The sequence below is a fragment of the Falco peregrinus genome, chromosome 2 (genome assembly GCF_023634155.1).
Source record: "Falco peregrinus isolate bFalPer1 chromosome 2, bFalPer1.pri, whole genome shotgun sequence".
Lineage (NCBI taxonomy): Eukaryota > Metazoa > Chordata > Aves > Falconiformes > Falconidae > Falco > Falco peregrinus.
In genome coordinates, this window is record NC_073722.1 from 87,364,071 (window position 1) to 87,376,844 (window position 12,774).

The 12,774-nt window shown below is 51.0% G+C and overlaps 2 protein-coding genes across 7 annotated transcripts in view; both read right to left on the bottom strand.

Annotated features, from left to right (window-relative positions):
- Positions 1-308: 308 nt before the first annotated feature.
- Positions 309-4,276, bottom strand: GP1BB (glycoprotein Ib platelet subunit beta). The gene is made up of 2 exons (XM_013295787.3): positions 2,699-4,276; positions 309-1,967 (listed from the first exon to the last, which is right to left on the bottom strand). The coding sequence occupies exon 2, from the start codon at positions 1,795-1,797 to the stop codon at positions 1,183-1,185; it is 615 nt and encodes a 204-aa protein (XP_013151241.1). The 5' UTR covers positions 1,798-1,967; positions 2,699-4,276; the 3' UTR covers positions 309-1,182.
- A 143-nt stretch (positions 4,277-4,419) lies between these two features.
- The window catches only part of SEPTIN5 (septin 5), a 49,508-nt gene continuing 41,153 nt past the window's right edge, over positions 4,420-12,774 (bottom strand). For all 6 annotated transcript variants that reach the window (XM_055794405.1, XM_055794402.1, XM_055794404.1 and 3 more), the window contains exons 8-11: positions 11,830-11,926; positions 10,351-10,486; positions 8,339-8,441; positions 4,420-8,005 (exon numbers count right to left, since the gene is read on the bottom strand). In XM_055794405.1, coding sequence (XP_055650380.1) covers positions 7,949-8,005; positions 8,339-8,441; positions 10,351-10,486; positions 11,830-11,926 — 393 coding nt within the window. In that variant the 3' untranslated portion in view covers positions 4,420-7,948. The remainder of the gene's footprint in view (positions 8,006-8,338; positions 8,442-10,350; positions 10,487-11,829; positions 11,927-12,774) is intronic.

Genomic DNA, 12,774 nt, shown 5'->3' on the forward strand with positions numbered 1-12,774 from the left:
GCTGGGGGCTGCCGCCAGCTGATGGCCGGGGGCGGCGGGAACCCGCGCACCGGGCTGGGGAGCGCGGGCACGGGGCCGTCACCACGTGCAATAAGCAGCAACGTGGTGACACCAGAAGAAACTCCCGGTCAGACCGGCCCAGTTCAGGCCCAGTTCAGACCAGCCCAGGCAGCAGCTGCCACCGTTTAACCCCCTGAGGAGCTGCTGGTACCATCCGCCTGCCTGCTGTAGCTGCTTTGCTCGGCACGGTTTGAGCACTAGAGTGCAAGGTGCCTTGTGCCCAAAGGAAAAACGAGCCCTCCACGCCATCGCGCACCATCGCTTTATTTCAGTCTCGCTTTGTTCCAAACATAATGAAGGCAGGGCACAGCCAGCAGCAGGCACGTGAGCGGGTTTCGCAGTTTGAACTCTGAAAAGCCCAGATGTCTTGTGCTGGGTTCCAAGAGCCAGCAAGAGCCCCTGGTCTCAACAACTCTTGGCTTAAAGGGGGAATTCCCCTTGAACATTCAGGGCCCCAGTGTGACTCAGTACATGTTGAAGTCAGCATTAAAACCCTTAAGCAGATTAAAAGGAATGAAGATAGGGTAAAATGGGTAGGCTTCTGAACATTCCCTCCCTCCCTCCCCCAAGAAAAACACCGGAAAAGATGCATCAAGCAAGAAGAAACATCCTTTCCCTTCTCCGGATGGGAAACTGAGCTAGAAGAAGATTAAGTCACTTGTCCTAAGGCCGTCTGTGGTAGCACCAAGGAAACCGTATTTCTCCACTGTCCCAGTCCGGTACCTTACTGCCCGCTGGCCACCTCTGTCCCCACCCCACCCAACGCAACCAGCAGCATTGCAGAAAGTATGGCTGAAATACTCCAGCACAGGAGGGATCAAGCACCATTAGCACCTACAAGCTTATGAGCAGTTTGAGTCAGGTCTGGTTGCTGTAGTTTATACGATTTCCTTCGTCTACCAAACCAGCAAAGCAATCAAGATCATGCTAAAGACTTTAAAGCATTAAAAAACACAAGATCAGGTCCTTGGAAATACAGCAAGTGTCTGATCAGTTCAAGTCCTGCTTCAGACTGCAGTCAGGATGCGATGGTGCGCTGAACTGTCCCCCTTGGCTACCACAAACCACATGACCTTGGCACAGCATCACCCAGGTGGGAGGAGGGTCTTCAGTCTTGTGATGTTAATCACTGTTGTAGGAGCATCTTGAAGAAGATGCCCAGGCATCTGCATGCTGATGTAGATCTTGGGTGGTGCTCCGGGCTTCAGCAGTCATTCTCCGAAATTTCTGCAGGTAGACAATGATGAAGATAACCAAGATACCCTGGAGGAGAAGGAGTACGAAGAGACAGAGCTGAGAGAGGAGAGCCAGGCTGCAGTACCAGTACTGGCACGTAGAGATTATCTCATCTTCTGTCAGATAGGCAATGATGCGGTTCTGCAGGTGAGCTGGGGAGGTGCATCTCACATCCCTGTATAAGGTCCGGTTCTGCTGCCACTGGAGCCAGGAGCGCAAGTACAGGATGTCACAGTTGCATTCCCAAGGATTGCCCTGCAGGTAGACTACCTGGAGGCTCTTTAGGTTGTCAAAAAGCCCACTGGGAATAGAGGTGAGCCTGTTGTAACCAAGGTGGATAATTTCAGCTGAAGGGCGGAAAGCAGCTGGTAGTTTTGCTACAGTTAGGCCTTTTGATGTGCAGTCAATAATGTTGGTGGCACACTTGCATGGCGCAGGACACGTGGGTGTCACAAGTGGGAGAAAGCCAAGGAGGGACAAGAAGAGAATTCCACTGTTCATCTTCACCTGCAAACACTCCCCTGGTGAAACTGGATGAGGTGGAGACCAGGTAAGTGGACACCACACAATCTAGGACTGACACCACAGCCCAGGTCTTCTGTTGGTTTGTTCCAAGGATGAGTGTCTAAAGTTGGGTGGATGTGGTGTTCTTCACAGGAGATGCGAGAGCTCTGAAAAGAACAGAGTTAAAAGAGGTGTGCAAATTCTTGGTCTCTCATTACAGGATAGTGAATGCTCCTGGTCTTCCAACCCTGGATCTGAGGAGGAGTATGAACAGATGGCTACTGGGAGGCTTAGCTGCAGCCATCAAATTCATTTTCAGTAGTCCTCGTAAGTGTACTAGAGCTGCTTGTATTTTTGGCATTACTGGAGGCACAGTACTATGGTACCCAAGAAATTTTATGTCAAGGAATCAAAACTTTGAATACGAAACTGCTGATGCCTTATCATAATAGCTCTGAATTATATCTGTAAGCAAAGCTTTGTTCATGCAAACTGCAAGAGGATATTCAGAAATAAATTTACTGCTACTACAAGTTAAAAACAGCCTTTTTAGTTTTGTAAAGAAGTGATAAACAGTCCTTGGCCAGCAGAGAGGGTGCTGACCACTGAGGGTGGAGGTCAGCGGAGTTTTCCATGCTGAATAATCAGAAGGTGAACAATGTCCTTCTGGAGCTGTGACCATGCTGGGAGACATGGGTCAATAAGCCGTCTTTGTACTGTAGTCTCATGTCACTGCTGAACACACAAGCTGCTACAGCTTCATTAGGACAACTACATATACCTGTAACAAGGCAGTGCTCTTCTGTGCAATCCATCAACCAAAGGAAAAAAAAAAGAAAAAAAAAGAAAGGAAAAAAAAAAGACAAAACCACCCCAAAAGGTAGCTTTGTTGACTTACCAGAGCAGTTCAATCCTTGCTTTCTTGCTGGTTTTACAACACAAGAGGAAGGTCTTAGGGCAGACCAGCCAGTGCAAGAGTGTTTGCAGCTGCATAGCTGAGCTCCCGGATGATCCCCTTGCAGCTGGCTGGCAAGATAAGGGTCAGGCTCATCCCAGGGACACCTCCCACACGAGGCCTTCCTGCAAGTTTGCTGCATGTCACCGGAAGCTGAGGCTTCATTGAGCAAGTCTTCCAAGAAATGGGAGCTGACACTGCTCACAAGAACACGTTTGCTGGGAGAGACGCTGACAATACTGATAACTGTGATTCTGGACCCACATGCTCAGTCCAACAGAAACATCACAAAGGCTCAGTTGCAAGGCAGTAACTCAAAATGCATTTCTCAACATGGATTGCTACTGGTTTCTACCATGCTCCCTAAGCACTGTGGCTTTTCGCTTCCTATCTCATCAGGAAGACTATATTTGGCAGAGCAGGGAGATCCTAGTGCTTGGCAGTGTGTCGACCCTGAGGTTTCCCTTGAAGAAGTAATCCTAATTAGCAGTGGAAGATCTGCTGAAAGAAGTGAACTTCCAGTGACCACAGTGGTGGCTACAGTTGAGCCAAGGAGAAAGGCACTTGCATCCTCTCCTGATTGTTACAGGGGTAAAGCACAACTCTTGGTGTTTCACCATCTAATTAAACTAAACTAATTAGATTCACAGGAATGATGGCAGACTGGGAAAGATTGTGCTCCAAGGGACTGCAATTTTGATAGTCAAGTGAACTGGCAGCTCTTGATGAGTACAGCTTGCACTTACTGAGAAAGACTGACCACATCCTTTATTCAGAAGTTGCATTACACAAATACTTAAACAGATAAGCCCAAGGGTCAAAAATACATTTAGGTAGAATTTTGTCTTCTCAAGGCCACTGCACCTTCTCAGACATTTTTCTGCCATCAGCCTGACTCTAGGCTGTGCTCCTTAGGATAAGGCCACCAGAATTACATTGTGAAACCATTGCCCCATTGGGCCCAACTCTCCATTACCTCGTACTGTGCACATTGTACAGAGCAGGAATGATGACTTGTTAAGAGAACTTCAGGTGTTAACAACAGGAGAATTTGGTCCTAAGTCAGGGAAAATCTCTGATGCTCTAAACAAAACAATTCAGCTGTAAATTTCTAGAAAGTTGGAACAGATCATTCCAATTGTTTCACTGCGGCAGGCAGGCAGGCAGACTGGGAAAGAGGTCTTAGGCTAACAAACGAACCCAGTTTTTCCTGCAGGGCCTGCTTTCCACTTGGGAGCAGCCTGAACGACTGCAAGACTACTTCTTATGCATTCAGTGCTATGTTTATTCACAGGCAGGTGTTTAGGCCAGGTGTGCCACAGAGCTGATCTACAGCCAGACCCATTCTGGCTCTACATACAGCACAGACTCAGCAATGCTCCTTTGGCTACTTACAAGCTGGATTTTCTGGGACTGGATCCTGCCCTGCTGCCCACTGCTGATTTAGACACCACTCCTAGGGGAAGCTTAAAGACAGAAGAACTTCAAGATCATCTTGTCTAGCTTCTGACACAAACAGGCCAGGAATCTCATGCAGGAAGCCTTGCCTGGCGCCTGCTCTGACAGAATTAGATAACAGGAGAAACAGCATCAGTTTTGTTCTCTCCTGCCCATAATGTATCACCAATGCTGCTCAAGGGAACTGAAAATTAAACAGAAAGAGGTTGGGTTTTTGATGTATTTATTTCACTGATCAATTCAGGTAGTAAACATTAATAATAATAATAATAACAACAATAATCATTTAATAAAATGGATATGTTTTAAAAGGTTTCATTTTTCTTTGTTCACAATGACAAAATGTTCTAACAGAAATTTACAAAAAAAAATATATAATAAACCAACAGATGGACAGGAAACAAAGAGCCTAGGAAAGGAGCAAGGGGTGAGGAAGTCACATGGTGGGAGCAAGCCAGCATTAAAGCACAGCGGAGTTTGTGAGGAGAAGCAGGGAATGCCATCGCAGAGCACGAAGAGTGGGACCCCCTCTCCTCTGAGGGAAGGCATGCGGGGAGGCAGCAAGGACTGCACAGGCAAGACCAGTACAGCAGCGGCACATAAGGAGTTCATGCCACGGCTCCATCCCTAGTCAGGCACAAGGTCCAAGATGTTGTACCGACAGCCCCAGCTGCAGCCTGGGATAGCTCTGTGGAGTGGGACACGCTCCTGCAGTCACTCAGCAGGGTAAAGCTTGGCAGAGGCGTGGGAATGTGCCTGGGGGCGCAGGGGTCGCATGTAAGGCTGTGGAGGGTTTCGTGCAGGAGGTGTTAAATTACTTTCCTATCCACACTTCTCACTGCCAGAGCCAAATGGCCAAGCTACATTTGTTCAGGAGTCTTCTCCGCTTTCCCTGCAGCTCAACGCAGCAGTACAAAACACGCCTCCTTTAATAAACAGATGCCACCTTCCAGGCCAGAGACCAAATCCCTGGTGTCCCCCACCTAAAGCCTGTTTCTAATCCTTTTCCAGGCAGCCCCCAAACTCTGGTGCTCTGGGCAGGGAACCTCCTACACAGAGCTCAGCAGTACCACTGCCCCTCTGTAGAAGCCACCTCTGGTGTCTCCCTCCTGTGCACTTTTTTCTAAGCGCAACTTCAACCACCTTTGCCAGCTGGTAGCCGAAGGCCTCAGCTCTCTGTAGGGACCATCTGTGACTATGGACTGGATGTAGGAGCCGTGCGCACTGAGCTGATGGAGACTTCCTCACCCAGAGGAACAGGGGCAGACTGGCCCCCAGCAATCCCACCTGCCTGTGACCGGTGCACCCTGTGCTCTCACCAGCACACAGCACTTCTGCACACAGCCCAGCATAAAAGCCGTCAACTCCTTTATGTCCAGGCTGAAAGGTAAAGGTCTCCTTCATCTTCTAGGAATGTTCAGTAGAGGAACATCTCCAGCTGGACGGGGCTCATTTGCAACAGAACACCCTCCTCACAGACAAGACTAGTTTATGGAAAGAGGGAACAGGTGCTGCAAGGTGTTTCCCATTATACTAGCACGGATAAAGCTCAGAACTCAGCAGTCTTCCTGCTCCGGACAGCAGCAAACCAGCTCCAGAAAACCTGGAGGAAGCTCCTGTTTCCAACTACTCCACTGCTCAAGTAAGCACATCACACAAAGAAAGGCCCTGCATATTATTGAAGCCAAGCTAAACTCTTCCCCTCTCCTAGCCTGGCACTGCCACTGTCACTCATGAGCCCATTATAGGGGAGAATGAAGGAAAAACCAACACTGTTGGACACTGCTCTTGCCCAGCCTGTACATTACTGCCAAGGGGCTTCCACATTTCTGCCAAGGGGCTTGCACCCTCACTTTGTCCCTCCACACTGTGCCAGGGTCTCTCCCCTGCCCCTACAGCCCCTGTTCTGGCTAAGCAGAGGCTCTGTACAGTGAATAACTGGAACCAGCCAACCTACTCACCAGCTGGACAAGCCCCGATCAAGACATTAAAGCCCCAGAGGGGAATCAGACGAATGCAGTGCCCGGTAACTGAATTTAGGGCCTGGCTATTCCTGGCCAACACTGTGCTTTCTACCCAGGGAGATCTACTGGGGACAGCCAGAGATGGAGGAGCAGATACAAAAGGGGAAAGGGGACAGAGGAATCAGGCCAGGAGCCAGAGATGCAGAAGGGCCCAGCCCATGGCAGCATTCCCTGGAGTTGGAGGGAAAAGCCAAGTGTCTCTCCCTTCAACAGCCCTGATTCCCTGTGAGCGCAGCAGGGTTGCTGGTGAGGCCAGCCCTGTCAGGCACATAATGCTCCAGCTCTGGCTGGACTAAGTTAAAAATACTGCAGGAAGCAAGAACAGGACAGAAGCTGCTGCCCAAAGAGCGCTCTTATCTCTGCCTGACAGATCCATCAGCCTTCCCAGCACTGAGACAGGAAGAGCCTTGGACCAGGGAGGGGAGAAGGGCTGAGTCGCAGGGGAAGGGCAGGGGAGCAAGTGCCAAGTCTGCTGGGCTGTGCTCAGCCCCATGCAGTGACACTCCTGCACCTGCCACACTGCCCCAACGCCTGTCTGGACAGGCGGCTTGTGGATCTCTGGTACAAGCCCACAAAACCTGCCTCTTTCCCTAGGAGAAGCTCAGAGCCAGCAATGCACTTGTGGGACTACAAAGCCTAGGGACAGGGCACAGCTCTGCATTTGGGGTTGGATTTCTGCCCTAGGGTTTCTACCCCCTCCAAAGCGGTCCTGCCAAGCACTCTGGCTGCCACGGTGCTTTTCAGAGCAGACACTGGAGACTGCAGCTGGATGACCAGGGCTAAACCATGAGATACCCTCGCCCGGCTACTGCAGGGCCCTGGGGTTCCTCTACCAACACCTCCAGCCTGCTACGGGAGGAAACTATGGCTGGGAAGGTGCTCACTCCCATCATCTCCTTGCAGGCAACAGTCAACAACTCATACTCTCTGCCAGAAGGACATAACAGAGCAGCAGAAAATGTTTTCTTCTCACCAACCTCGAGAGACTCAGTCCAATGATCCTGGAGTTTCTTGATAGGAAAAACAAACCCAACCAACTAAACAAAAACCCCAGAAAAACCCAGGCAGGAAACCAGGCAAACATCAGGATCCCTGAGCAGGTCAGTGCACACAGAAACCCCAGCCCCAGCTCTCTGGGCCAGGGCTGGCCCCAGGCTGAGGAGCCCAAGCAGCACAGGTCAAACTCACAGGAGGGTATGGCTGCCTTTACAATGCTTGTGCTGGCCCCAGACAAGGGGAGTCGGGAGTGGGGCACAGCACCTCAGTTGGGAGTAAACATTTACGTGCATTGACACAGATAGTCTTCAAGTTCGTACACCAGAGAAACCAGGACTTTAAATACCAGAGCATTCCCAAACAAGAGATTAGTACGTGGGAAAGGGAGATCTTTTTCTTTTCTTTTTTTCTTTTTTTAGGATGCCTTAGAGACATACCAGGCTATTTTCTTAAAAAAAACCAAAAGAAAGAAAAAAGAAAAGAAAGAATAATTATTAAAAAAGAAATACACATCAGTAAACTGTTAAGTGAACAGCCTCCTCCACAATCCAGCTGACCGCAAAGCCAGCATTGCTGCTAATAAATTAGAGGGTGCGGGTGCAGCTCTTGCCCACAAGTCTCTATACAACACAAAACCTTTTCTAAACATCCACAGCTCCTGCCAGGCCTCAGCTGGTCACTGGGGGATTCCCTCTGCCCTCTGAGTACCTGCCTCTCATTGATCCTGCATCTGCTGCTGCATCTTCTGCAGCATCTCTTGCATCCGCCGTAACTGCACAAGACAGAAGAGATAATCAAAAAGGGACCTGTTGTGGCCGGGAGCTGATGATCTGCACTGGGGGTAGTCGCTTGGAGCTGGCAAAGGGATCCCTCGGAGTATTAACTCCTGCTGAGCACAGAGGGATCTGTGTCTGGGGTGGAATGGAGCCACATTTCCCTGACAGAGGAAGCCACAGCTTTCACACCGTGTCCTCCACACCAGGAGCCCATGATGGTGGGAGGCAGGAGTGGGAAGACCCAGGGCAGCCTCTATGGGGCAATCCTGGCGGAACTCCTCAGATTCCAGCTCCCACACCAAGCAGGCCCAGGCAAAAACAGGTCTCACCTCCTCATCCTTCATTTTGATCAGCTTCTCTGTCTCAGTGTCCGGTGTTGGGAGAGGCAGGATAGGAATTGGGCTTTCTATTCTGTTGTCCTGAGTCAGCTTGCTAGAGAGATGGAGAAAAGGGAGAAACACAGTCAGTCGTGGTTCAGGCTGGTTGGCTTTTGTGTCCCCACGCAGTGGCTGTCACTCATGACAGCAGACCTGCCAGCAGTGCAGCAGCATGCACCCAGCCGTGTGGAGGGGCTGTGGGGCAACCTAGCCCAGAGGTGTGGGACGTACGCAGATGCAGAATGAAACAAAGTCAATAGAAGTTTTCAACACAGAACTGGTAGGCAGCTGACAGAGAAAATCCAACCAGGCTTACACTGACAGCAAACACAGAAAGGGCTGACGTTTCTGACCACCTTTTGTGATTGCGTTGGCAAGCTTAGCAGAGACATTTACAGTATATTTAGCTGGTGTCCCTTGGCTCATCTCTACATGAGCCTACTCATATACACAGCACCAACACAAACTGTCAGCATCCCTAAGGCACTACATGCTCACCATGGTTCTTTTATTGTCAGGAAGATAAAACCAGGGGAGCAGTTTAATCACTGCAAGTCTGATAAAGTCTGCCCTCATATTCAGGAGGTGGGAGACACGAGACACAACAGGCACGGCACAGCAGCGTTGTGCATGAAGGCTGGGGGTGCACACAAGTGCAGGCAGGGTATGGAGGAAGGAGGTGACTTTCCTCCAAAGGTCAGAGGAGCTCCCAGTAGGGGAGGAGAGGGTGGTATTGGCCAGAGACGCCTGGGATGAAATTGGGAATTCAAGATGCCACTTGCAGGTGTTCACCACTTGGAGTCACCATTGGTTCATTATTGAGTCAATCCCAGCCCTGGAGCTTGGGATCTCATCCCAGAATATCTCTCTAGAGAAGGACTCTTATCCCACTGCTAGAAATGGCCACACTCTGGTTTTATGAGACTTGTTCACTGGCAAGGAAGTAGCCATGGCGTGGGAAACTGTACCAAACAAGCTTTTCTTAAGCTCAGCAACTGCTTTTTCATCGTTCTCTTCTTTTAATAGACACACAGCCTACCTAAGTAGCAGCTGTGACACTTCTCACAGATCTCCAGCATTCACGATAGTTATATTGGGACTCTGCACTCTCACTGTTGAAAAAGACAGGCTCATCTGCTATGTGAAAGTACTGAGACACATTGCGTGTGAACATTATGCGCCAACCTGCACGTCTGCACACACGCAGGGCTGTTCCTTGAAGAAGCACAGCCATTTCTGCTCTGCAACGTGGCAGCACAGAGCTGCCTGCCCGGCCCCTTCAGGCAGGAAGTGAAGGGGATGCTCTACAGCAGACGAGCCAAGACCTACTTAAATCCAAAAATCTGTCACCAGTTTTTCAGTCATGGAAGGCAGAAGGGAAAAAAAAGAGAAGCCTGTGAATGCGTTCTCTTCCATTTTCTAATCATTGTGATTCAAACCACAGAGAATCAAATGCAATGGGAAGACAGTGCAAAGAAATCTTTGGGGATGTGTTAAGAGTCTTGCTAATTGCCTGGGCTCTGTTGTCTGAGAAACAGCAGCATCCCAAGGGTCATGCTGTCATTTGGACAGAACAGCAGAATGCCTTCTCTTTGGCCATGCACACAGCTATCACCCACCAGAGAGATGGTTTACCTCCCATTTCATTAGGCTGAATATATTTCACCCAGTACTAGAAAGAGCTCTTCAAAGGAATCTCCAGCCCAATTTCCCAAGATCCGCACAGGGAATCCTCAGACAGGAACGTGGACTGTCAGAACTAACCCCACCACGGGTTCAGGCTGTGGGAGACGCACTTGGATTTGCTATTTTACTTCCCAGTGCCATTCCCCAGGCTGCAGCCCAAGTGTCCCCAGCAGACCCACAGCCTCCTGACCATTGTGAGGAGCCATTATGAGAGCAACCCCAGCTCAACAAAGAGTGGGACAGCCCTGCTGCCTCCGTTTGAAGCAGCAGGGACCCACCTGGTCATTTGCTGGATGCACTGAGCTCGGTAGTTCTCGTAGTGGACATCGCAAGTGACGTCCTTCAGGTCATGCATGTGTGTCCGGATCAGCATGTTCCGCAGCTTCACAAAGTCGCAGTGTGCCTGGTTTTCCACTGTGGAGGCAACAACGGGACAGTGCTTGGATGGCACGCCTCACCAGCCCTCTCCAGAGCCCCTTTTCACTTCCCAGCACCCAGACTGAACTAAAACTGTCCCCAGGGCTCCTTTCTCACCATCCTCCCACCCCCACCCCCCCGCCACTGCCTGGGGCTCTCCCCCTGGCCCTGACCAAGGCCCTGATGATGCTCTGCGGAATGCCGAGGCCAAGCTGCTGAAATCACTGTGCTCCCAGAACTTTTTCTGGGTAAGGGGATTAATCAAGTGCGTACAGCAGAGCCTTGAAAGAGGATGCTGCTCCCAGGTACATGGCGTGTCACTGTTATAACCACAGTGAGCACAAGCAGTGCTGGAGGCAAACTGCTGGTCTCCTCAGAATTTAGGACTGATAAAAAGGCCCCTGTAGGCAAAATCAGACCCTCAGGGGAAAAGCCATGAGTAGGCAATGGTCTGGAGAGCTGAAAGAGCTGCTGTTACCACGGGCAGACAGGCTCCAGGCAGCGTGTGCTCTGCAGGGAAGCATTGTGCTCAGCAGCTGTGCGTCTGCCAGGGTGATCTCCATTTACCTCTCTGCAGGGCTGGGGGAGGCCAGCTGTGCCAGGCCCAGGGTCTCACAGAGTTGAGCCCACTGCCAAAGGCCAGCACGCCAACAGGCACAGTCCCCTCCAGAGCCAGCGAGGGAGGAGAGCCAGCAGCTGGGCAGCCCAAGCATCCAGCACCAGCCCATCAGTGTGCAAACTTTTGGGATCTAAAGCTGCAAGACCTTCAAGCAATGTACCGCATGGGGGATTCAGCAACAGCAGAAAAAGCCATTCCAGGGTTTTTCTGCCTACAGGCTTCATGAAATTTCTCACTTCAGAAGGGAAGAAAGTCAGAGACAAACACATTGTGAGTCAGCACAGCCTCCAGCCCAGCAACTCCAGCACATACAGGAGGAGCAGCAGAGGAGGGGGTGCAGGAGGGTTTGTGATTCAGTTGAGGGTACCAGCTTCTCCCCAGAAACTGAACTGGCAATGCCCAGCCTCCCCACTTAATAAGAAACCATATCCTAGCACATTAAAGCCCAGGCACTCTTCCATTCACAGTGGAGCCCCTCTTCTTCAGTCTGTCATGGCTTCAGAAGCAGGGTGATTGCTACACCCCCAGTAACAGACCTCCTGAACCGGTCCCAGTGCCTCTGTCTTCACCCTGCCTTGTCCCCTACCACATGCCATACATGGCACAGTCACTCAAGGCTGTGCAGAGGTGAGGTCTCCCCTCCCATCCCTCTTGCAAGCACGTGTCTGTCCTTCCCCTGTCCCTGCTTGCCCCTTGCTCACAGTGCCGGCTCCCTGCTTACCTTCCACAATGCCCCAGGGGTAGAGCCGTCCACGGACTCGCTGGCCTTTTGCCTCCACCACAGTGTTACTGCCAATGACAGCAAAGGGAGCGCTCTCCTGCAATGAGAGGCAACACTGAGCCCAGCTCAGTCCAGGGCTGCCCACAGATCTCTCCTCCAAGGGCCAGGCTCAGGCAGAGTGGAACAGGAGGAAAGTGCTGGTAGGAAAGGCACAGGGACATCCACATGTGCCACAGTGCTGGACACCACAACTCAGTTGCAGAGAAAAGCCTAAGGCACTGGGATATCCACAGGCAGCCTAATTCCCAGCCTGACCTTCTCAGCTGTCCTGAGGGAAGCTGTCTCTCTGCAGGTGCCTGCATCCCTTCTTTGAGGGAAAGCTCTAAAAGTAAGCCAGAGCAAGAGAGGCTGGGACACCAAGCAAGTGGGACAATGTAGGCCAAGAGCTTGTCCAGGCAGGGATGTACAGGTCGTGCTCCTCTCTGCTCAGAAGAGTCAGAGCCCATTGCACCTCTCTGACAGGAGAAACAAGGCCATACTGCATGCATACACAGGGCTGGCTCAGCTTGGGAGAGGGTCAGGCTGGTGCTGCTGGGGCCTCCAGACAGGCCTGTATGATCATGTTGTCTTCCACCATGCAACTAATATGTCACAGTGGTGTCTCATCACTTACAAATTGCTCCTTGCTGATGGCATCACTGAGAAATAGGTGGTTACGAATGCCGTACAACCCAGTCTTCATCTTAAAACAAATAGGCTGGGGCAGACTGAGGAAAGACTGACACTGTCTGGTGGGAGAGCAGAGGCACCACGTCTTCACGTCACACTCTACTTCATAGCCCCAGCAAGGACATCAGCACCTTCTCCAGGCCATCTACCATGTGAGCCAGCACAGGCTGTCCCCTGAGTATCAGTAGCACAGGCCTTTGGCACACACAGGGCAGC